The 22,507-nt window shown below is 36.7% G+C and overlaps 1 protein-coding gene and 1 long non-coding RNA gene across 3 annotated transcripts in view; one reads left to right on the top strand and one right to left on the bottom strand.

Moving 5' to 3' along the window:
- Window positions 1-2,059: 2,059 nt before the first annotated feature.
- On the bottom strand, window positions 2,060-4,314 carry LOC118904295 (sperm-associated antigen 1-like). The gene is given in 2 exon segments (XM_036870194.1): window positions 2,060-3,999; window positions 4,311-4,314. Coding segments are annotated over 2 exon segments (1,407 nt in total). The 3' UTR covers window positions 2,060-2,596.
- A 7-nt stretch (window positions 4,315-4,321) lies between these two features.
- LOC118903793 overlaps window positions 4,322-22,507 on the top strand; it is an 89,333-nt gene continuing 71,147 nt past the window's right edge. For both annotated transcript variants that reach the window (XR_005021865.1, XR_005021866.1), the window contains exons 1-2: window positions 4,322-4,464; window positions 21,101-21,158. This is a non-coding gene — a long non-coding RNA (uncharacterized LOC118903793). The remainder of the gene's footprint in view (window positions 4,465-21,100; window positions 21,159-22,507) is intronic.

The raw sequence follows: 22,507 nt of genomic DNA, 5'->3' as shown, positions 1-22,507 counted from the left end.
AGGAAAAGTAGGACAAAAAAGAGAAATATTTAGGTATCTGCTTTTACTTCTTTCCTAAGGGAAAGAAAACATTTTTTTTCCCCGACATTAAGTGTGAGCAGAATTTCCTCTGTAGCTTGTGCTACAAAGGAAAAAGATTCTAGTTTCTCCTGGTTTTGCCACTGTCTAGCCATATGAGCTTAATCTCCCTAGAACTTTGTATTCCTCAGTTGTAAAATGAAGTAGAACAAGAGTACTGACAAAGTTTCTTTTACCTTCAAATTTTTGTAATTTAGATAAAGGAGATTATTTAAAGCCACTGCATCAAGGAGCAGGAGGGGATTAGTTTATGAAAATGCAAGCTGATAAGTCAAATCTATTCTCCTGTAGTGGGATATAACTTCTGATTCTGAGATCCTGGCCACTGTTAATCACAAAGGATCATTCACTCCTTGATCAGCTGGAGGCAATGGAACTCAGACTGGATATGAACAGACTGACTTTAAATCTCAGCGCTTGCTACTTACTAGCTGTGGCCAGATGATCTCTCTGTTCCTCTTTATCCTCGTTTTGTAGTAAGTAGTAATAAATAGTATATACTTTCTAAGCTTGATTGAGGGGTTGAATGAGTTACTGTAATATGTGTAGTAGGAGTGTGGCACAGTAAGCACCAACAAATGTCAACTATTAATATTGAAGCTCAGACTTGGTTAGAGGAGTTTTCTAGAAGATGAATGGACAGCTGATTTGTCTCTGTAACTCTACCCTACTAGACACAGGTCCTTTGATGACAAAAGCTATGCCTTTATTTATTCTTCAGCACTAGTTGACAACCAATATATTTGCTGAGCTACATCTATGTCCCAGGCACTGTATAAGCATAGACAATGCATTAAAGAGCAAAATTTGTACATGGACCATACCCTCAAAGAGCTTGAGTGGGACAGAAATTAACAAAACCATCCAAGTCAATGCTTAATTTCATTAATTTACTTAATTTGTTTTTGTTGTATAGTTACATGACTAATTATAACCAATTTTATGCTTATAAATATTTAAGAAAAACATAATAAAACAAAATTTTTAACAGGGATAGATATATTACTTGATACAGTTCATTGTTTTGCCTTCTGCCTTCATATTTAGTCTAAGAAAGCCAACCTGGTCTACATTCTTTAAGACAGCCTTGTGAACCTCTCTGACATACTAAAGCTGAGGTTTTTATTCATTCAAACACCACTATTCAGCACTGTTCCTAATACTGGGGATGCTTCAATGAACATAAAAGATCCCTATTCTCAAGAAATTTATATTCTACTTTGGAGAGACAGACAATTACCTAGAAAATAAATGAATACATAAATAAGTAGAACTATCTTATAGTGAAAAGTGCTTTGCAGGAAATTAAAAACTGGGTAAGTGATAATATGATAGCATATGTCTGGGTGATGGTATTAGGTTGAGTGATTAAGAAAAAGCCTCTTGAAGGAAGTGACATCTGAGCTGAAAGCTGATTGATGAGAAGGAGCTTTTCATGGCAGGCACTCGTGGAGGAAGAGAATCCCAGGCAGAGGCAGTGATTAATGCAAAGGTCCAGAAATGGGAACTTAGCACGTCGGAGGAACAGAAAACTCAGTGAGGCTGGAATGTAGTGAGTAAGCAGGAGTAAAGAGCTTACAGCAGAAAGAGGAAGAATTCAAATCATCTAGGACTTTGTAAGATAAAATAGGGAGTTGAATTTTATTCTAGGTGAAATGGATAGCTATTGGAAGTTTTTAAGCAGGGGAAGGGCTATCTGATATGTAGTTTAGGAAGAACTTTCTAAAATTTAAGATGACTGTAAAGATTATAAAAGGGCAAAAAAAAAAAAAAAAAAAGAACGGAAAGCATTAAGAAGTTGTGTCAGTGCTTCATACACCAGACAATGGTGGTTGCTGAGGAGATTTTAAAAATAGAAAGAGTTAGGGTTTATTTTAAAGGTAAGGTCCAGAGGGACTCCTGATACATTGGATGTAGTAGGTAAGGAAAAGAAAACAAACAAACATAATTTTTTTTTTCTAAATTAATAATCACAATTTATTTAATAATCATTTCATATTATAGACTTAAGTGTTACATTTCATCTTAGAGGCCTGTAATCCACAAGTAGTATAAAATGGGATTTATATATATCTTAGCAGGAAATAAAAGTGATGTAATAATCACTGTTAATGATTTTCACTTTTAAAAATGAACTGTAAAGAAATACATTTCTATCAAACTTAACAGGACTCCTTCATAGCCCAAAGAAGTGTAATTTAACTCAAAATTTTAACAAGTAAGTTATTAAAAGAAAATGTATAATATAAATTAAAATGCATCTTAACAAGTTCCAGATATACTTATTATTAAATATAAAGATGTTAGCTCTGGTACATAAGAAAATATTTACAACTAATAAAAAGCAGATTGTAGAATATATGTGTTCTATGTATAAAAATAAGTAAAATATCTTATAGTCCAGACCAAGGGATCTTTTCTAAGCCAGCTTTTATCCATGCAACTCTATTACAATACCATCTCATTAGCATTACTGGAACATATACATGCATGGAAGAAATCTAACAATAATCTTTATTTAAAGCTCATACTGCCTTTTGAGGGCCTGCACATCTTCTAAAGTAAAATGTTTGTTTGGTGTGTCTGAGAGGTCATCAAAGAGCTGTTTAATCTGCTCCTTTTGGCCCTTGCTAATCAGTGTCAACATCATCTTAAACCTTTCTGCTTTACTCAGATATAAAAGATGCTGATATACCAAAGAAGGATCTTTATCAATAAGATTATTTTTCAGAGACTCGATGAGGAGCAGGAATGTATCCCCTTCAAGTTTGTTACTCAACGACACTGGCAAGTCTTTCGGTTCAGTGATGGCTAACAGGTGTGCACAGGCTTCTTTATCTTTCCTAGTACTGACGGCGTTTATAACCTGGCCAACTTCGTAGGCATTGTTAGGCTTGGGGATTGGTAGTTTCTCATAGAATTCTCGGGGCCCGTTGCTTGTGTCCCCCTTCTCAGAAGCACGGGAGTCAGTGGAGACGTCCTCCGAGGTCCTTTCAGGCTCCTCTTTACGGCCTTCATTCACCTCTTGAATCTCAATTTTCCTTCTCTCCTTTTCTTTGTTGAATGATGCTGCATTATCCTGAACATTCAGGATTCTGGTGACCTCTTCCAGTTCCATTTTTGCCTCAATAATATTTGGGTCTAGTAGGAGAACTTTATGGAGATCATTTAAACTTTTCTGATAATTCTTGAGTCCTTTGTGAGCAAGAGCTCATCTATAGCATGCTGTCACATTGCTGAGATCTATCTGAAGCGCCTGGTCACAGCCCTGCTTTGCCTCTTCAAACTGGCCCAGCTTCAAGTAACAGAGGGCTCTGTTTGTATAAATGGCACATTCCTTGTTGTTAATCTTTAAGCATTCACTGTATTTACTAAGGGCATCTTTATAGCTTTTGTCCTTTACACATTGATTTCCTTCTTCTTTAAGGGTTTTAAACATTTTTTCATCTGTGATGCCCGGTTGGTGATGGCTGCAGGAATCTCCCACTTGGTCTGGGGGCGTCTCTGCCACAGGCCGCCAAGCTCGCAATGGTGCGGAAGTGGGCACAGCAGGAATGGGCGACAGCTTCTCCCGCCAGCTTGGTCCATCCAGGGCCATTAACATTTTTGTTATCCTGTTAACACTGTCATTTGCTATCTGGATTCCGCAGTCTATTTGCAACACTGTTTTATAATCCACATAAGCTTTCTGATACTGCTCTAAAGTTTCATAGGCCATTGCTTGTCGAAGAAGAGGCTTGATTGAGAATGGATGAAGTTCCAGAGCCCTGTTACAGTCTTGAATGCAGCCACTGCAGTTTCCGTCTTTTAGGTAACATGCTGCTCTGTTTGAATATAAGATACTCAGATCATCTGCACTTCCACTTCCTGCAGGCTCCAGCTGCGCGATCCCGCCGAGTACCTGAGAGCCGCCTCGGCGAACTGCCGGTTTTTAAAGAGCTCGTTACCGTGGCTCTTCAGGCCGGCGGGGCCGACCAGGGCGGCGGACGCCGGCGGCGGCGGCGGCGCGCCACGCCCGGGGGACGCGCCGGGCCCATGGGGCGCGCTGGACGCGGGGTCCTCGGCGCCCCGCCGGCCGCCCGGGTTCCTACTGGCGCCACCCGCCGTCGCCGGGGCCCGCGGCCGGTTCCGCTTGTCCGCGCCAGCCTCCGGCGCCCGGCCCCGCCGCGGCGCGCCCCTCTCCGGCCGCCCGCCGCCCTCGCTCTTGCCCGTCAGCTTCTTCTAGATGTTGCCCATGGCGCGCGGCTCGGCGGCGCGCCCGGCTGGCGCCGACTCCGCGGCCTCTATGGGGAGTGGATGCGGGAAGTGAGCGTTTGCCTCCAAACAAACATTATTTTGAGAATTTTGGCTCGGGAAATGAGACAGAAGGTGGTGTTATCTAATCAGGTAAAGACTTACTGGAATAAGAGAAGGTTGAGTATATCAACCAGATGTTGACAAACTTTCTCTAAAGCACCAGATAGTAAGTATTTTAGTATTTGAAGACTATACAGTCTCTGTTGTAACTACTCAAATCTACCACTGCAGTGTGAAATAAGCTATAGACAAAATGTAAAAAAAAAAAAAAAAAATGATGTGGTTGTGCTCCAATCAAATTTTACTTAACAAAATTATGTGGAGGGTCAGATTTTAGTTGTAGTTGTAGTTTGCCAACAGATGGTGTAAACAAAAAAATTTTGTCCAGGTCCTGTTAAGTTTGAAATGTGTCTCAGACATCCAAATGAAAGTACCAAGTTGGATATTTACTACTGGAGTTCTGAGGAGAGGTCAAGACTTCTGGTTGAGATTTGGGGTTTTTCAGCATTTAGAATGTGTTGAATTTGAGCTGCAATGTTGAGTGTACAGACAAAGAAAAAAAGGAGACTCAAGGATAATGTATTGAAACACTCCAATATTTGGCCTTTTGAGGTAAAAAAGGAGCAATCAGAGAGACAGGAGGAAAAATCATCATAATTTAGTGTCAATGAAACAAAGAGAAGAAGTGATTTCCAGAAGTCATGTGTAGACAACCATGTTGAAAGCTGCTAAAAGATTAAGTTAAGGGTAAAAATGAGGCTATTTGATTTAGCAATGTGGAGGATATTTTGATGACTAATGGTTGAATTTCTGTGAAATGTGAGAAGTGGACATAGCAATAAAAGACAATTGTTTTACAAAGTTTGGCTGGGTAGGGGAGTAGAAAATTTGGGTCACAGTGAAATACGAGCTAAAGTGATGGCTTTTCATTTAAGAATGAATGATGATAGAACATGTTTATTAGTTGTTGGGAATGAGTCATTGGAGAGGGAAGAACCGAGGTAGGCAGAAGAAAAAGAGAATACATGTAAGAATTCAATTCTGCAACAAGGAAAGATGGGCTCAAATCCAGAACACAAGGGGGTGAGGACTGACTTTGTCTCAGAATCTGGAGATTTTGGATAATTCGCTTCTCTTCCTTCTTCTGGAAGCCTTATTTAATAGTTAGTGGTGTGCTAGAGCCCATTTGAATCAGCTAGAGAGCACCAGTGTAAGATATCTAGGAATTTTAACTTTTGATAACTTGAAATTGGCCATGCTGTGAGTATTTACTACAGAGTAATAAGCAAATCCTACAAATCAAGACCTTTTTTTTTTTAAAGAATGTGAGAGCGTTGGACTCTTAGTCCCCTGACCTTCGTATCTGGAGACCATTACAGGGATTCCTTTGAGATGTCTTAATACTGAAGTTTCCATGTTAAAATCCCGCTATTCTAACCATTGTGGGCTATTGCTAGAAACTGGTACAGAAAGAAACTCTGAAACCAGCATATGAACTAGGACTCAAAGCACTGACTCTTCATAGTTAACTGGAGTGTTTTCAATATAAAGGGGACCTTGAACCTTAAAAAAAAATCTGAACTATGAAAATCTGTCTGGAATGAGGTTTAATCAGATGCCTACTCTCATGACAGTTTTATTCTTACTCAGTGCCTGGATTTTTGACTTACAGTTGGCCCATGGAATCAAGGTTCCCTTCTTGTGTTGTTCAAATATGCCACTTCCCATTGGTTACTGATGCCGACCTTTTCCCTGACCCTAACTCCATTTGGCTTCCCAAGCAAGGTTTGGGCAGTGGGCTCATCTTTTCTCAGTAGTGATCCCTGTTTTTATCTCTATTTGGGCTTTGCAACTCCCATCAGGATGCTGATAACTTATTATGAATTAAATGTGTTTCCCCAAAATGCATATGTTGGTTTCCTGACCTCTAGTAAGATGGCATTAGGAAGTGGGAGCTAAATAGGTCCTGAAGGTAGAGCTCTTATGAATGGGATTAGTGCCCTTAGAAGAGACTTGTAAGAGTTTGCTAGGAGAATGGAAAGAGAACATGGTTGTCTGCCAAACAGGAAGTGACTTTATCAGACACCACATCTGCCCAAGCCTTCATTTTGGACTTTCCCGGTTTGAGAAATGTTAGAAATAGATGTTTGTTGTTTAAGCCACCCAGTCTATGGTATTTTTGTTGTAGCAGCCCCAAAATGATTAAGACTCAACCTATACAAACAGTGTATGAGACCTAATTACCCCACAGAGCTTCTGTATTATAAATGGGAATAATGGTTATGTATGTGAGGCACATAGAAATTCAAGCTTATTTTCATTTTTAATTACTGTAAAACAAACCAGAAACTAATTGCTACCAAGTCTTCAAACTTCATAAATGAAACTCATGCCAGAATAAACAGATGGCCTCCAAGCCTCCTTCAAGAAGCACATCCCACCACAGTCAGGACTCGGTGGCATCCAAGTATGTGCCATAAGGGAGCTTAAAAGGCGACATTTAGATCTGCAGTCCTGCACATTATAGGCTCACATGTTTAATAGGATTGGCATGTCCTGTGCCTCTAAGTCAATTATGCTTCTAATAGGATAGTGGGGAGAGGTAAATTAATTCTCCTGAAAGAACCTCATTCCTCTAATTTTTAATAGTTTTCCCTAAGATTTCTCCCTGACTAAATACCTGGTTGAGATAGAGAATAGTGCAATTTGGGAAGGCAGATATTTTATCTCTTTTCTCTTCTTCAAAATATCATTAGATTGCAGAGTTCAAAAACTGTGATGCAAATATAAGTAATTACTTATAATAGTAATTACATATTCATGATCCCATTGGTTAGACACTGTGATTGGACAGTGAATAAAATGTCCCTGCTCTAGGATCATTCTCCATCATTCTACTAACTAACAGCCTTCAGAAGTGGTGAAAGAAATGAGAAAATTTTTTTTCTTCATTACTTTTATTTTCACTCTTTTCATAAGTTTTCTCATTAACCAAGTTTACCAAGTTTATTTGCAATTTTATATTACTTACACTATTGGAGAAATGTGAAAATTAGAAGTAATGGCAAGAAAGACATCACCAGGCTAGGAGGCAAAAGAGACTTGGAACTGGAAAATCAAAACAGGTCACAAAGATTGTATTTACTTTCATTGATTCTGTCTCGTACTTTCTTGGTGAAGGACTAGAAGTCTCTAAAGAAATGTAAGTACCTATGGAATTATCTTCTTTTTAAAAATGTTATTGATCTTATAAATAATAGCACCTTATAGTTGTACATGGCTAGCATTATACAGTATATGTCCACATGTATTACATGCATTGTGTGCATTACATTTCCATTATCTTTATTTTACAAATGAGGAATGAAACCCAGAGATGAGGAACAACTTGGCTTAAGTTAAACAGACAATGAAAAACCAAGAGTGAAGTCAGTTCTTGTCAACCTGATTTCATTCCTCTTTCCTTTAACTAACAAACTCTAATCGCTTATATCGATATTCATTTATTAATTCAGTTAATAGTAAAGATTGAGACACATCCTGTACCCACTCTATGCTAGTACTGGGTGTATAGTGGTGAATAAAACACAAATTGTCCTTCCCTTATTGGGACTTAGAGCCTAGCTGGCTATAGAGAAAACAGTAACAAAAAAATGTCTAAAAAAATAATAAAACATGTAAGACAAGTGTCATAAAAAATGAGCAGCGTGCTCTTAGACAAAGAATATGGGTATGTCTTATTTGAGGTGACAAATAATAAGTGTAGGTCTCTCTAATGATGTGAAATTTAAGCAGAAACCTAGGAAATGGAAAGGGCCAAGTATATGAAAAGTGGGAGAAAAAATATTGCAGGCCAAAGGAACTTGTGTCAAGGAAAGGGTTTGATATGCTTGAAAAACTAAAAGTTTGCCACTGCAATGAAAATGGAAATAATGAGTGAGAGGATGTCAGGAGAAGTTGGAAACGTGGTCAGGGGCTAGAAGAAGGAAAGCATTGCCGGTCGTGAAAGGAGTTTACATTTTATTCTAGGTTCAGTAGGAAGTCAGTGTATTGTTTCCAGGAAAGAATGGCATCATTATTTTATGTGATTCTCTTAACAGTGCTGGTAGATAAGTAAGACAAGTATTATGATGGCTGGTGGGCTAGAGCATGAAAAGATGCAGAGAGCTTAGGTAACTTTCCAGAGTTATACAGCCCTTTAGTCACAAACTTCTCATCCAGGTTTCCCTGCCTAGCCTGGTGGAAATATCCATGATAAACTTTAAGATGAGAATGAGTACCTCATGGTTTAAAAATAGCTAAACAGTTTCTGAAACTCTACTGTCAAAATGCATAAGTCCTGAGCAGCAGAGAAAAAGTCAACTTTCAGCAGTGGATTGCAGTTCTCTTAGCTTTAGAGAGTCTGAAACCAAAATGCTTGTGTGGATTTTTGGCATTGGACACACTGTTTATAAGAATTGTCATTTTTTTAAAAAAAGAATGTGTAATGTTTAATACAGAAGCTTTATCCAGTAGTTAGTATCATGAGGATTAATTAGTTAAAGCTGCACAAATACTTTTAGGATAAAGACTGCTAACACGTTAATATATTATGTTCTTGCTGCTCTAAATCAGACATGCTGATATTGGAATTTGTTTAGAAAGCTTCCACATACCTAAAGTAAAATTTTAGATTTTCTGCTTTTGTTGTTGTTGTATCGTATAACAGTGTCTGGCTTAAAATAAGTGCTCAATAAAATTGTGGGCCATGAAATAAATTAAAATATGACTGCATAAACCCTTTGAAAAGTGTGATTATGAAGATACTGATTATTTTGAATTTAATTGCATTTTATGTCAATGGTTATGTCATTTACACTGTTAGTTCTCTGCATATAAAGCAGTGAAAATTAACCAAATATAGTGTATACATGTGTGTGCATGTGTGTGTAGTTTATTCATCATATTGTGGAAGAGTGGCCGCATAGGGGGTCAAAATGTCAGTGTTCTATTCATTGCCCTGTCTCACCACACATTAATTTATAAGGTCAAGAAGATAATCTCTTTAGAGCAGTCTTTAGAATGTTAGGATATACATTTCAAATGTTTTTAAACACGGAGATCATATAGCATAAGGACTTTATTCTTGTCTTAACAAAAGATTTGAAATCCTGGTCATTCTATCCATGATAACTCCCCAGTTATTCTCCATGTAATTCCTGTGCTTGTTTCTTTCTTGGCAATGATGCAAGCTATAATTGAATCACCTATTTGTCTACTTCCTGTCTGTCCCAGCAAAGTATACGTTCATGAGGACAGGAACCTTGTCCTTCTTATCTTTCACTTCAGAGACTTGCACAGTGCCAAGGCTCAAGGTGCTCCATAAATATTTGGAAAATGCGTCAACGGGTTAATGAGTAGACTAGGTTCAGATATGTAACTAAGGCTTCTGTTCTGTAAATCCTCATACCCTTTCCCTTTATTCTTTACATCATTTATTCTTCAACAAATATCTTTAAAAAGGCTTTATGTATCAGATACTGTATTAGGCTTTGTGTAGCAAAATGGAAATAAACATAGTCTTTGGGGAAAACAGCCTTTTAAGGGAGGCAGGACCAAAATAAGAAACACGCATAAATAAAATAGTCATAAATTATAATAATAGCGTATGGTAGCCAAATTGGGTACTGATGTATAGGATAAAGAAGGACATGGGAGTCAAGAAAGATTTGGATGGAGAACATGAATTATTTATGAGAGCCTGGGAACGAGGTCAGGGGTCAGTAAGAGACTCCAAGAAGGGACAGTCTTGGGATTTCAGAGGAGCATAAAGGAAGAAAATGAGGCTGGAATACAGTGATCGATAAAGAAAGTGAAGCATGGTAAGTTTGGAGAGGTAGAAAACTATCAGATAGGATTGCCTGATAAAATATAGGGCAACCAGTTGAATTTAAGATAAATAGTAATTTTTTTTGTATAAGTATGTCCCAAATATTTTGTGAGATATACTAAAAACTTAATTAGTGTTTATCTGAAATTCAAATATAACTGGGCATTTTATATATACAGTTGACTCTCATTATTTATAGATTCCATATTTATGAATTTATGAATTTGCCTCCTCGTTAACATTTATTTGTAACCCCCAAATCAATATGCGTGATGTTGTCACAGTCATTCATGGACATGTGCAGAGAATCAGAAAGTTTAACTCACCCAACATGTACTGTCCTAGCTGAAGTCAAGGCAATGCTCTACCTTCTTATTTGAGCTCTCATACTATACATGTGTCCTTTTCATAGTCTATTTAGCACCACATATTTCTTGTATATTTGTGCTTTTGCTGGTGATTTTTCTGTTCAAAGTGGTCCCCAAGCTGAAGTGCTGTCTATTGTTCCTAAGCCCAAGAAGATCATATGTGCCTTAGGAGGAAAATATGTGTGCTAGATAAACTTCTTTCAGGCATGAGTTACATTGCTATTGATCATGAGTTCAAATATTAAATGAATCAAATATATTTATGTATATTTAAACAGAAACACACATAATACAAGATTATGTGTTGATTGGTTGATGAAAATGTTCCAACCGGAGGCTCTCAGAAACCTAACCCTCCATTTCCCCAGGAACAATGGTTCTATATTTGCTAATTCAGTGTTGTTGGCAATTTTATACAACATAAGTACTGTGAATAATGAGAATCAACTATATATCCAGCATATATATGTAAATATATATATACACGCACAAGTGGACTGAATATATATCTATGTGTGTGTTATATTTATTTACACTTATATATTTTATATAATTTATAAATGTCTAAAACATAAAATTTTGTAACATATGTAAATATATATATATTTGTTACATATATAATTCTTTTCTTAATCTGGCAACCTGAGATACCATGCAGAGCCTTTTAGACCATGGTTGGTAGTTCAGATGTCATTCTATGTTTCTATGTTCAAAAAGTCTCTGCAGTTTTTTCAGCGAGAGCTTAAAAATGGAGAATAAGTTGAGAGAGGGTGAAATTTGGAAGCAGGGAGAGCAATTAAGTGTCTATTGTGGTAGCTGAAGGAAGGACAGAAGATAAACTGATTTAAAGATAAACTGGTAAAGATAAGAAATAATAGACATTTTTGAGCTTAATTTTGAAGGTAGAATAAGACTATGGGCAAGCCACACCAGCCCCCTCGATAAACATGAACAGCCATATGCGTACACATGAGTGGATAGATTGGAGTGAAGGTTAAAGACGGAGGTAGTATTAGCTATCACTTTAGTGGGTCATTAGAAGAACAAAATGGGATAACACATGTAAAGAGGCTGGTGTAATTTATACTTATGGGGAATATGCAGGAAATCTAAATGCATTCTCCCACTGTGCTCACCACTCCACAGACAAATCTTATATTTTGCCATAAATATTAGTTGAAAGGATTTTTTTTCAGAAAAATGAGTTTCCAGGATAGTTATTTTTAAACAGTTCATATGACATTGTTTTAGCATCAACATAGTTTTCATATCCATGAAAAGCTGCCTGCAAGTGAATTGGAAGCTCCCTTAGGTTTAGCGGTATAGGCATATATTTGTCAACTGTCCAAAGCTTTCTTAGTATTCCACAGGAATAAACATATAAATATTCAGATGCTCCTGTTCTTGGCCAGCATTAGCAGCATAAGGCACCAAAGCCTGCCATGTGATCCAAACCTTGTAGTCTTTAATTCAACACTAATGGCTGAGACATAAGAGCAAACACTTGTTCATGTTCCAGGGTCATCTGCTATGAAATCCGCTTGGCAGGTCAAGTTGGAGAAAATGTTGACACAGAAAATGTTAAATAAAGGTTTGCTTTAAACCTCCATACTTCATAGGGCTTAAGTTGTTTCTGGTTTATGAGTGATAAATACTGCAAGATCAGATGTTAAATAGGCCCTCCCATTTCTAGCAGGCAAATGTTGGAAGAGTCCAAGGAATGTAATGGAACGCTTTCCAGTCTCAAATGTAGGGGATAAAATGTTAGAAACCAGATTGTATTGGTTTGAGATTAGCTCTCATGTTAAATGAAATGGTTTTCCTGAATTAATTAATGAAACAATAGAATGCATACGCATTATTTATTCAAATCGTTTGTATGTATAAAATGCATAGTTTAGTGTAATGCAGTTTTGAAACATTAAGATAGAATGGCACAAAGAAAAAGACAGGAGGAAAAAAACCCTGTAGTTTCTAAATGTCTGCTCAAAGTTCTCTCAATAAGAAATCTGTAACTACTCAAGGAAAAAAGAAAACATCAGTCATGTCTACTAATTTAATCATGTACCCAATCAGTACAGTCAGAAAGAAAAAGAGTCAAATTCAGTTTGTGGTATGTGCATATGGGCACACGCACGTGCACATACATAGGGATTGAGAAAGTATGGTTGGGGAAGGGGGTGGCAGGTTACATTTCTACCTGAGGCATGGAATGCTGATTTTGTTGGCACCCTGTCTCATAATCTAGTATTCAAGTCCAGATCAAATTTCATGCAAAGTGATTCCATCTTCATAAATAAAAATGTGTCACCAGACTTAGAAGGGCAACACTATTCTCTTCAAGCTTTTGGCAAGGATGTTCAACATTTTATTTGAGCCAGATGGACCTGATCAGCAGATATAGTGTCACTCAGAGTAAGTTTGTGTGTATTCAAGGAAAAGGGAGGAAAGTGGCAAGACATAACCATTGTTAGGCACAGATATTTGTACACCCAAGAGTCTAGGAATGCAAGCTTTTTAGCTTCTTCTGACCCTCTCTTCCAAAATGTTCATACACACACAAAAAACCCTATTTTTTTCTTATTGAGCCTTGTTGTTTTTGTTATTATTACATTTGAATAAAATTTTGAGGTTTCAAAAGAATTATTTTATAGGGTGGCTCATTGCATTTTTATGTTCTAAATCCATACCACTAAGCGTGACTGTAAGGTACTTTATAATCTGACTTCTGTTTTACCTCTCTCTTGTGTGACTTTACTATACTAATAGTGTTTAATCTTCCACTCAACCCTTCTTCTTGCCCTGTGTTTGGAACTTTGTTCTTTTCCACCTAACTCTGGTTGGTAATGAGGTCTGACAGTATCACCACCACCTGGGAGCTTATTAGAAATGCAAATTCTATGGCTCCAGCCTAGACCTCAGAATCAGAATTTCTGAGGTTGGGGTCCAGCATTCAGCATTTTAACAAGCCCTCCAGTCAATTCTAATGCATGGTCAAGTCTTAGAACTACCAACCTAACTTTTGGTTTAAAGGCCCAGCTCATGGTCATCTCCTACAGGAACTTATTCACAAATCTTTCTTATTGACCAAATTCCCTCCTCCTTGTGCCCTTAGTAACCCAAATACATCAATGCTTATAATTTTTATTGAAATTATTTGCTTATATTTTTGCAGTAGGGATCAAGATTCTTTTGCTACAATTCCTATGAGTAAAAACAAAACAACAGTGGCCAAAAATTTATTTTCTAACACTGGTTTCCTCATGATTTAGGTAGGCAATATACCACAGTGATTAAGAGAATGAATTAATGTCTGACTCTACCGCTTACTACTTGGGTGACTTGGTGGGATTTGCTTTATCTCTGTGGATCTCATTTGTAAAATGGACATAATAATGTCACTGGACTGTTGTAAGGATTAAATGGGTTAATACATGTAAAGCACTTAGCATGGTCCCTGGTATGTAGAAAGCAGTGCCTAAATATTCCTCCCCATTTTCTCTCTGTTCTCCATCTGGGACCACAATAATAAATATTTTAGACTTTTATTCCCATGCCCTAAGTTTCTTATGTTCTTTTCTGGATTTTTCCTTATTTTTATTTTCTTCTTAATGCTTCAGTATATGTCTCTTCTGACCTACTTACCAGTTCATTAATCCTGTTGTCAATTGTATCTAATAACATGTTGTTCTTTGAATCTGAGTCCTTAATTATATTTTTTATATTTTACATTTCAAAATTTTAATTTATTTTATAGTTTACAGTTAGTGTTGCCAAATAAAAGAAAGGGTTCCCAGTTAAATATAAATTTCAGATAAGCAAGAAATAATTTTTAGTATGACTATGTCCTAAATATTTTATGAGACATACTTTCACTAAAAAAGTATTTGCTGTTTATCTGAAGTTGAAATTTCACTTAAAATTCTATATTTTTATTTGCTAAATCTGGCAACCCTATTTCCAGTTCTCTACTAAACATTTTTATGACTACACAATTTTTTAGTATATAAAACACTGGTAATTAAAAATCTGTGTATCCAAATATCTGGAAGTTATCCAGGGAATCTGTTTTATTTTATTTTTCTTTCTCTTGGTTTTGATTATATGGACTTGTCTACTGGTGCTGTGGGCAGAATTCTAAGACAGCTCCCAAGATTGCTGACCCCTGGTGTATATGCCCTGTGTAATCTTCCCCCTTGAATGAGAGAGGGAACTGTGACTGTGATGGGGTATTATTCCCCTGATTGTATTATTTTCTATGACAAAGGGATTTTACAAATGTAATTAAGGTCCTTAATCAGTTGATTTTAAATTAATCAAAAGAGGTTTTATTCTTATTCATTCTAAATCAGATGAGTAGGTCAGCGTTGTTTGACCTAATTATATAAACTCTTTAAAAGTGGTTTTAGAGCTCAAGGACAAGAGAAGTCAGAGAGATTTAAAGCAAGGGAGATGCTCTTTGCTGGCCTTGAAGACAAAGTAAATTTCCATGTTGTGAGAGCGACTATGAAGGGGGGCACATGGGAAGAAACTGTGGACATATGTTAGGGACCTGTAGCATCTCCCAGACAATAGCCAGTAAGAAAACAGCAACGTCAGTCCTGTAGCCACACAGAGCCAAAACCTGAACATTCTTAAGAGAGGACCCCCAGCCTCAGACGGGATCACAGCCACAGCTGACACTTTGATTTCAACATTGGAGACCCTGAACAAGGGACCCATATAATCTGTGCTGACAGTGGAAACTGTGAGAGAGTAAGTTTGCGTTTCTTTTCTACTGATTTTTAGTGTGAGAACTGGCCTATATCAAACTACTTACCATTATAAACTACAGAGATTTCATATAAAATTTTAACAATTCTAACTTGAGAAATACAGTCAATCCAAATAGATCCACTCTAGATACATCATTGTTTATAAAGATAATCTTGACCCTACAAATATGAGTGTCTAAAAGTACTCGGTTAGGAAATAAGAGAAAATCAAACTTTTTGAGTAAATATGGAGGGTTATTAGGAGACGGATATTAGATTCTTAGATCTGTAAACAGTTGTCATACAGGATTTATTTTTAAAAGCATACTCCCAGTTTGAATTCAATATGGTAAACTAGACTTACATATTTACTTCACTACTGAGAGTCCACTGGAAAAAAAAGTAATAATGGAAATAACTTTAGAAATGCAAAGGAGAAGAAAGCATACCAAAAAAAGGAAACATTTCAGCAAATTTCTAGGTGTTGTAAAATGGATAGAATAGGTAGAAAAACTATTTTCCTTAGAAGTGGGAGAATCTGCCCAACAAAACCCCTTTCCAGCCTTTGACTTCAGAGTAATCAGGTACTGAAAGTTTGGGAACACAGTGGGAGCAGAAACCAGAAATTAATTGGAAGGTCCTATAAATTGTCACAACTCGACAATATTTTCTCTCCCAAAGGAGCATAGAGGGTAAACGACAAAGATGTTTACCATGAAGGAAACAATATCCCAAAAGCAAATGACTCTTCTCTAAAAGAACTGGATTATCTCCTTAGGAAAAGGTAAGGTCTTTAATGAGGACACTGGTTCTTTTCTTATCTGAGCATTTTGGGGAATCTGTGGCCAGTATCACTGTCCTTTTAAAGTATGAAGTGACAACCAAAGATCACTAAAAGCAGCAACTTGAAAGAGTAGGAACAAGAGAAATAAATATACAAGTTTTTTTCAAAGGAAACAGACCTAATTTATAGGAAAAAAATTAAAGTTATAATCTATACAGAAAGATTTAAAAACCTATTACAACCATAAAAAATGAATGGTATGCTATAAAATTTTAAAATCAAGAAAGTTCTCTTAGAGAGTAAGAACATAATTGTCAAAAATTAACAATAGAACTTCTAAATAAAGTTGAATAATTCTTACGATATATGAGGAAAGGAAAAAAATACAAAAATGGGACAAACTCAGAAGGTTCAATATTGCAGAGAGAACATTAGAAATAAAGAATAGGAAATAATAGAACATAATTTTGCAGAGATGAAGAAAGACCTAAACCTTCAGAATTGAACCCAGAGCATGCAGCAAAAAAAAATTAAAGAACCCAGACATGTTATCTTGAAATTTCATAACACTAAAAGTAAAAAGAAAGTCCCAAAAATGTCCTGAGAAAAGAAAAGCGAGTTCACTACTAATGAGAAGAGCATCAAAGTCTCATCAGCTATTGTGAATGCTAAAAGTTATGGACAGATAAATTTAAATTTGGGAGGACTGAGAAGGAAGTGGGAGGGAGGGAGAAAGGGAAGAAAGAAAAGACATTTTCAGACACCCAAGTAGAAAGAAAATAATCTCCTGTTTGCCCACCCTTTTATAGAGATAGCCCTCATAACAACCTAAAATCAGAAACAGAAGACTTTATTTCTGGAGAGGAAAAGGGTGGGAGAGAGACTGTGGTTACGGTTACTTTTATTTCAAACCCCTCTGCAGCCATTAGGTTTGTAACTAGTGTTTATCTTAAGCATGCCCTGATTTAAGGAATTGAAATTAATTAATTAATTATGTTAAATGTCAATTTGGAAAAACTTCAGCCTGACCAACAGAAGCACCTTATTTTGATTTTTGTATATGCAATTAGACTAATTCTGATTGATCATTTAATTATACTACTCTCTTAGTTGTCTATAACCTCAGTCCTGATATAAATAATCAGAGTAGTCAGTACATTTCATAATTATTCAGCATAAATCCTTTCTTTGTGATACAGTCTCCCTTGTCAAACTCCATTTAAAAAAATATCTAAAGATATTCTCTTCATCATACCTGACATGTAACATCTGTGGCTAGTATAAGACAACAAAGGGAATATGCACAATAAAGCTTGCTAGAAAGAAATTTAATTTGAAAAATATATTTTATTTTCACAGGTGGCTGTATATTGCATCTTGTCATAAAATCGAAATGATGTGCTTGGTGTTGGCGTGTATTTGAAACAATAAAGGACTTGTACAGCCATCAAATACCACGTTTTGCTTCTTCATTTTACTGAATTCCAGAGTCACTGTAATATGCTGTTGTATGAAAGAATCTCTAACGGGGTACAATTATAGTTTTGTTTTGTTATTTAATCTTTGAGAAATCACTGGGATTATCTAATTCAATTAATTTATGCATCTCTTGTCTGAACAATTGATTAGACCATTAGATTCAGACTTTCACAAAAAAGCATTAAATATAACAAAGACTGAGCTAAAAACAGCCAGCTTAATTATCACTTGGCCTTGTGTGCAAGGTATATTTTTGGCCACAGGGATATAGTGGTTAACAAGGTAGATAAATAGGTAATGCACCTTCCTTCATGGAGCTTCCATTCTAGTAATTTTGGTTTTGCAAAAGGATGACAATAAAAGAGAAAACGGGGGGCAAATGGAGCCCATGTTCAAATACTAAGCACATATCATTTGCATTTTTAAAACAGCATTAATCAGATGACAGAGGATCTCAATTTTTTATTTTACTTGATGAACATATTCAGGTTTTTCCTCCCAAGAGGAAAAAAATTATACTTGGGACTATATAATTTCTCTGAAAGATGTAGTTGGTCAGAAGTCTCCCCTCCATCTGTAGAGGGAAAGGTAATTCATGAGAAATCCTTTCCTTGTGTTTCTTTCAACTGTACTAAGAGGTGCAAAAATATGTAACTAAGCCTTGAGAAGATGGAGACTGTCAGGAAGAAAGAGATATCCAGAGAGGCCTTGAAAAGATAAAGAAAAGTAGGTATAACAAGCCAGAGGCAGGACTAAGTACTTGCTCCAGATCTCCAAGTTCATCTGAGACCAACAAGAACTGCTAGAAGTCCCTAAAGACCATTACAACCCCCTTGTCCTTGATGCTGTGCAGCCACATACATCCCACTGTAACTACTTAGTGTTCTTTTAGATATTCACCCTGAACTGAAGCATTTAATTTCCTTTTCTGCTTCCACTGATGGTACCCAAACTCTGTCACTCATTGGGGTGATTTTGTGGAACTTCTTTCTCCTGCCTTTTCTTCTGTGAGTGTCTTTGGCTAAAACATTCACTTGTTGAAATCCCAAATGTTCCTCAGTTTTAAATGAAATTTCACTTCAACTTTGACCATGCCCTTGATCCCTCTAGCTGGAGGGATCTGTCCTTCAACTTCACCATCATGTCATGTCACTCATATAAGATATTTCACATATACCAATATCTTGTGGATATTACTAACAATTGTTTATCTCTTCAAACCATCATCAAATTTCCTTGAAGTGCAGGGGTATGTTTTGTTCGGCTGGAAAGAAGCTAGATAGAATTTAATGAGTTTTGAACTGGACTATGAATGCTGACTGTCACTACCAATCTCTATGATCATATTTAAAATCCTTAATGATTCTGAATGCAAATTTTTCATCTATAAAATGAAGGTGCTTCATCAAAATAGCTGTGTGATCCTACTTCTGCTCACAGTGCCTAACATACTACTTTTAATATGGTAGGCCATTATAAGCATTTATGGAATTGTGAATAAATTTACTTCAAGAGTAAATGATTCAGGGTGATAAAAAGGTATTTGTCTTTCTCTTTCTGACTCACTTCACTTAGTATGATCATCTCTAGGTCCATCCATGTTGCTGCAAATGGCATTATTTCATTCTTTTTTGTGGCTGTATAGTATTCCAGTGTGTGTGTGTGTGTGTGTGTGTGTGTGTGTGTGTATCCCATCTTCTTTATCCATTCGTCTGTTGATGGACATTTAGGCTGCTTCCATGTCTTGGTTATTGTAAATAATGCTGCTATGAACATTGGGGTGCATGTATCTTTTCAAATTAGAGTTTTGTCTGTATATATGCCGAGGAGTGGAATTGCTGGATCATATGGTAGTTCTATTTTTAGTTTTTTAAGGAACCTCCATACTGTTTTCCATAGTGGCTGCACCAATTTACATTCCCACCAACAGTGTAGGAGGCTTCCTTTTTCTCCACACCCTCTCTAGCATTTATTATCTGTAGACTTTTTGATGATGGCCATTCCAACTGGTATGAGGTGTTTTGATTTGTATTTCTCTAATGTTAGCAATATTGAGCAATTTTTAGATATGTTTTGTTTTTCTCTCTCTGTATATTGCACTTTTCCACTCATTGAGATTGTGCTTATTGGCTTAATGGATGGATACAGCAGGGAACAAGCTTGAAACGGCCAAAAGGGCTTCCTGGCTCTTTCTAAGCCTCAGTAAACAGAAGCAGTGCAATGGACAAAGAAAGTGCTTGCCTCAGAGATAGAACCATAGCAAAGATGATGGGAAATGATGAAAGTAGAGAGGATAGTAGGTCCAGGGCTGAACTTCTGAAGAGGCATCAAGACCTGAGAAAAAGGGTACATGGTGCATAGAGATGAACAGAGGCAAAAGCCATAGACAAACAGAGAACCATGAGCCTTGATGCTATTATTGTCTCATTACTGACTGGTGCCGATGACTCATTGACCTTTACTCCATCTTGGCACTACTTAAGATTCCATATGTACCCACAACACATTTTAAGTTTGGAGGAACCCTGAAAAAAACTGAGGTTAAATTTTACATAGTCTTGGTGGGATTAAAATATGAATAGTCTTTAAAAATATATAACATGTTTTTGCACATCAGTGTATATAGGCTGAGATTCATATCTTCAAAACACAATGAAAGGGCTTTACAAACTGCAAATTGCTACCGAATAACTCTAGCTCTTTTGAGTGCAAAGCTTTGCTCTACAGACCCGACAGTGGGATCTTCTGAACTTTGCTAATCTGAACTGCTGCTCTCCAGGCCTAACATGATTCTGAGATATCTGAAAGACTCCCTATCTATTGGCTCAGTTAATTCTTATTCTTTTTTGTTGTTTTTCTATCAGCAATCCTGTGGAAAAGCAACGGTGAGATTTACAGTCGTTTCTCTGTCAGTTATGCTTACTAATTTTTGGATATCATTATAAAATATCACATTTGCATGATGAATTCCCACTTAGTATGTTTCAACAGTGTCTCATATTCTATTTTAACAGAAGGGTAAAGTATTTTTAATCTCATTTTTGAGTGAAGCCAAACATTAATATTATTCCTGGTGTACAGACCAGTAACTTGAGGCATGATCCTATTGCTAGTGGTTGACAAAGCCTAGTCAACCAGGAACTCCAAACTAAACTTTTGTCTGTAGATCTTAGGCTCTTTTTACTACACGTTGTGGCTTAAAAACTATTGTTTTCCTGGGAATTCCCTGGTGGCGCAGTGGTTAAGACTCTGCTCTCCCAGTGCTGGGGGCCCAGGTTCCATCCCTGGTCAGGGAACTAGATCCCGCAAGCATGCCACAACTAAGGAGCCCACCTGCCGCAACTAAGACCCGGCACAACCAAATAAATAAATATTAAAAAAAAAATAAGCTTGCCTTAAAAACAACAACAACAACAACAACTATTGTTTTCCAGCCTTCTCATTTCTCATTTCTGTTCCATTCTCCTTTTAGGAATGGTATATTCCAGCAGCCAACCAAAAGATCACCAAATGGCCAAAGCCAGAACAATGTGAGTAACAAAATGAAAGTATTGGATTATAAGTCAAATTCTAACATAAACATTAATGAGTCCAAAATGAAATAAGTGATGATTTAATTATATTTAATAAATAGATAAATCAATGAATAAGGAGAGTAAACAAGTTTTCAGTGTAGAAGAATGTCAAATAAACCATATAGATACTCTCCCCTTTCACCTCAGGAAGGCAAAGCATAATGCCCTGCTTCATAAATGCAGGCTGTTTAGTAACTTCCTTCCAAACTGTGCAGTGCACAAAGGGGGAAAAAGTAACTTTACAGTGGACCTGACAAACATTACCTCAGCCAAGTGATCAAGCTCAACCTCAGCAGTGATAAGTCATGTTGATACTATGCACCCTTGAACTGGTGTGATGGGAATGCACTTTACTTTTGTGGTCTTCCTCTCAAAAACCTGTATCTCAGTCTAATCATGTGAAAAACGGCAGACATACCTCAGATGACCAATGCTGTACAAAACGCTTAACCAGTGCTACTTAAAAATGTTAAGATCATCAAAAACAAGGAAAGCCTAAGAAATGGTCACAGTCAAGAGGAGCTTAAGGAGACATGACAAAGAAATGTAATGTGGTATCTGGAAACAGAAAAAGGACACCAGATAAAAACTAAAGAAATGTAAATATAAATTATAGACTCTAGCTACTGATAATGGCTTATTAATTGTACTATAGTAATGTAAGATATTAAAAATAAGGGAAATTGGGAGGGAAGAGGAACTCTGTACTATCTTTGTAATTTTTCTATAAATGAAAACTATTCTAAAATTTTTTTAAATGGCATATTTTTCTTTCTGTATAATCATCTGCACAGCCTCCTTGCACTGTAATATCTACTCTTATTGTCCTATATAACATTTACCAAATTTTCATTCTAACTTTATGCTAAAGAATCAATTAATTTTTCAAAACATGTTGATAATCTGAGGAAAATGGGATATAGATTTGAGGTCTAGCTTGCTCTCCTCCCAAGCAGAAAAACGCCAAATCTTGCCAACCACCAAATCCATGGTAATTCCCCACAGAAAGAGCAAGTCCACTTTAAAGATTTATTTACAAAGCAGAAACCCCAATCTCCTCTCCTTCTACCTGCCTCCAGCTGCAGGGAATTACCAGAAAGGGCTTAATACCCTAACAATCTAATCAATTCCAAACTGAAAACTTCATTTTGCTTTTAAAAGATTAGCACTGCCCATTTATACTTTCTGCCTACACAGATTTAAAATAGATATTGCACGGCCATGCCATTCAATTGATTACAAAATTAATCCACGTAAAGGGGAGAGACAAATGAGCTTGAATGGACTTTTTGCTTTGTAAAGTA

The sequence above is a fragment of the Balaenoptera musculus genome, chromosome 11 (genome assembly GCF_009873245.2).
Source record: "Balaenoptera musculus isolate JJ_BM4_2016_0621 chromosome 11, mBalMus1.pri.v3, whole genome shotgun sequence".
Classification (NCBI taxonomy): Eukaryota; Metazoa; Chordata; class Mammalia; order Artiodactyla; family Balaenopteridae; genus Balaenoptera; species Balaenoptera musculus.
Note: the sequence above shows the minus strand (reverse complement) of the source record. Positions and strands in the feature narration are given on the sequence as shown.